The sequence below is a fragment of the Musca autumnalis genome, unplaced genomic scaffold (assembly GCF_047663935.1).
Source record: "Musca autumnalis isolate F117 unplaced genomic scaffold, ASM4766393v1 scaffold_5, whole genome shotgun sequence".
Lineage (NCBI taxonomy): Eukaryota > Metazoa > Arthropoda > Insecta > Diptera > Muscidae > Musca > Musca autumnalis.
In genome coordinates this window covers 191,323,121-191,324,634 of record NW_027412088.1, presented here as the reverse complement: position 1 = coordinate 191,324,634, position 1,514 = coordinate 191,323,121, and the positions used below count along the sequence as shown (strand labels likewise).

The 1,514-nt window shown below is 36.4% G+C and overlaps 1 protein-coding gene across 1 annotated transcript; it reads right to left on the bottom strand.

Annotated features, from left to right (window-relative positions):
* Positions 1–221: 221 nt before the first annotated feature.
* On the bottom strand, positions 222–795 carry LOC141386899 (larval cuticle protein 2-like). The gene is made up of 2 exons (XM_073955801.1): positions 784–795; positions 222–719 (listed from the first exon to the last, which is right to left on the bottom strand). The coding sequence occupies exons 1-2, from the start codon at positions 793–795 to the stop codon at positions 222–224; spliced, it is 510 nt and encodes a 169-aa protein (XP_073811902.1).
* Between the last annotated feature and the right edge of the window lie 719 nt (positions 796–1,514).

Genomic DNA, 1,514 nt, shown 5'->3' with positions numbered 1-1,514 from the left:
ACAGAAGACCTTATAAAGATCTATAGACAGAAGATCTTATAATGGTCTTCTATGGACAGAAGACCTTCTAAAGGACAATCAAATAAAAACAAATCCTTTTTTAAAACAAAAAAATATAATTTTTTATTAAATACTTGTCGCATAGAAGAAACTTCTTAACATAAAAACTCATGCCAACAACAAAAATGGCTAACAAATTATTTACAACTTCGACACTTCACTTAGAATCGACGTCCAGTATGTTTGGCAGCTTTGTGGGTGACACTCTTAACAGAGTGTCTGACAAAAGTGTTGGCAGTTTCTTGTTCTGGGTGGGGATGAGTACGAATGTATTCCAAAGATTTCAATATGGCAACTGGGATTGGTGGTGGTGTGGGCAACAAGGCACCGCGGGGTTGATAACCATTTTCATCGGCAACATATTCTACGACAACGTTTTCACCTTCAGGAGAGATCCAGCCAAATTCACCTTGGTGGTCACCATTAACATTGCCAGAGGCAGAAGCATGAATGCTATTGGTGGTATCGAAGGCATATTGGAAACCATTTTCATTTACATCCGAAGCGAAGCGAGTCACCACAGCATTGGCATCATCACTGAACTTAACACCGGGAGCATTAAAATGTCTAATGTTGGTGACACTTGGAGTAGCATGATATTTGGTGTTGCCATGCTTTGAGACTGCGGCGGCAGTGGCAATTAAGGCACAGAGTACAACCTGTAGAGGATACACAAATAAAATATCTTATTTTGAACTCAGCTGTTAGATTTGTCACACTTACAAATTTGAACATTTTGATAGGATTTTTTTTTGTAATCCGTTATGCTTGACAGTGATAAACTGATGCTGTTTCTACACCACAGATGAGATTTTATATGATTTGTTTGATTTTTTTCCGCGCTTAAGTTCCTATGCTTTGCACTTAAGATATATCTGAAACTAGATTGCCAAAAAAGTTCCGACTTCATTGCCACCACCACCTAACTGGTATTATAGTTTTTGTTTTCTTCTTCTTTTGGGCGTATCATAAAATAAAACTAGGTTTAATATTATTGCTAATAGGCAAAATATTTATGAAGTTAGTTTAGCTATCTCAATGACTACAACAACAAGAGGTGTTATCGCCGTTTGTTGATGTTGATGGATATGTGATATGCTGTGACTATATCTAGCTGGCTATTCTTGTGTGTCAATCCACTTTAGCAGAAAATTTATGAAATAAAAGCAGAGGGTAACGACAGCAAAAAACATGAATAAAACAATAAATACGAAACAATAAAAAAATAGTGGATATGCAAAAAAAATGACAAGAATCGTATCAGATCAACAATTTGTCTTGTGAATGATTTTTATCTCTATGATGATACATGCCGGTCACCTTTGACCTACATGGATTAAGATTTTTTCAGCAGGTCTTTGGCCATAGAAGACTTTCAAGAATCTTCTGTCCATAGAAGGCCTTCAGAGATCTTCTGTCCATAGAAGACCATAAAATGTATTCTGTCCATAGAC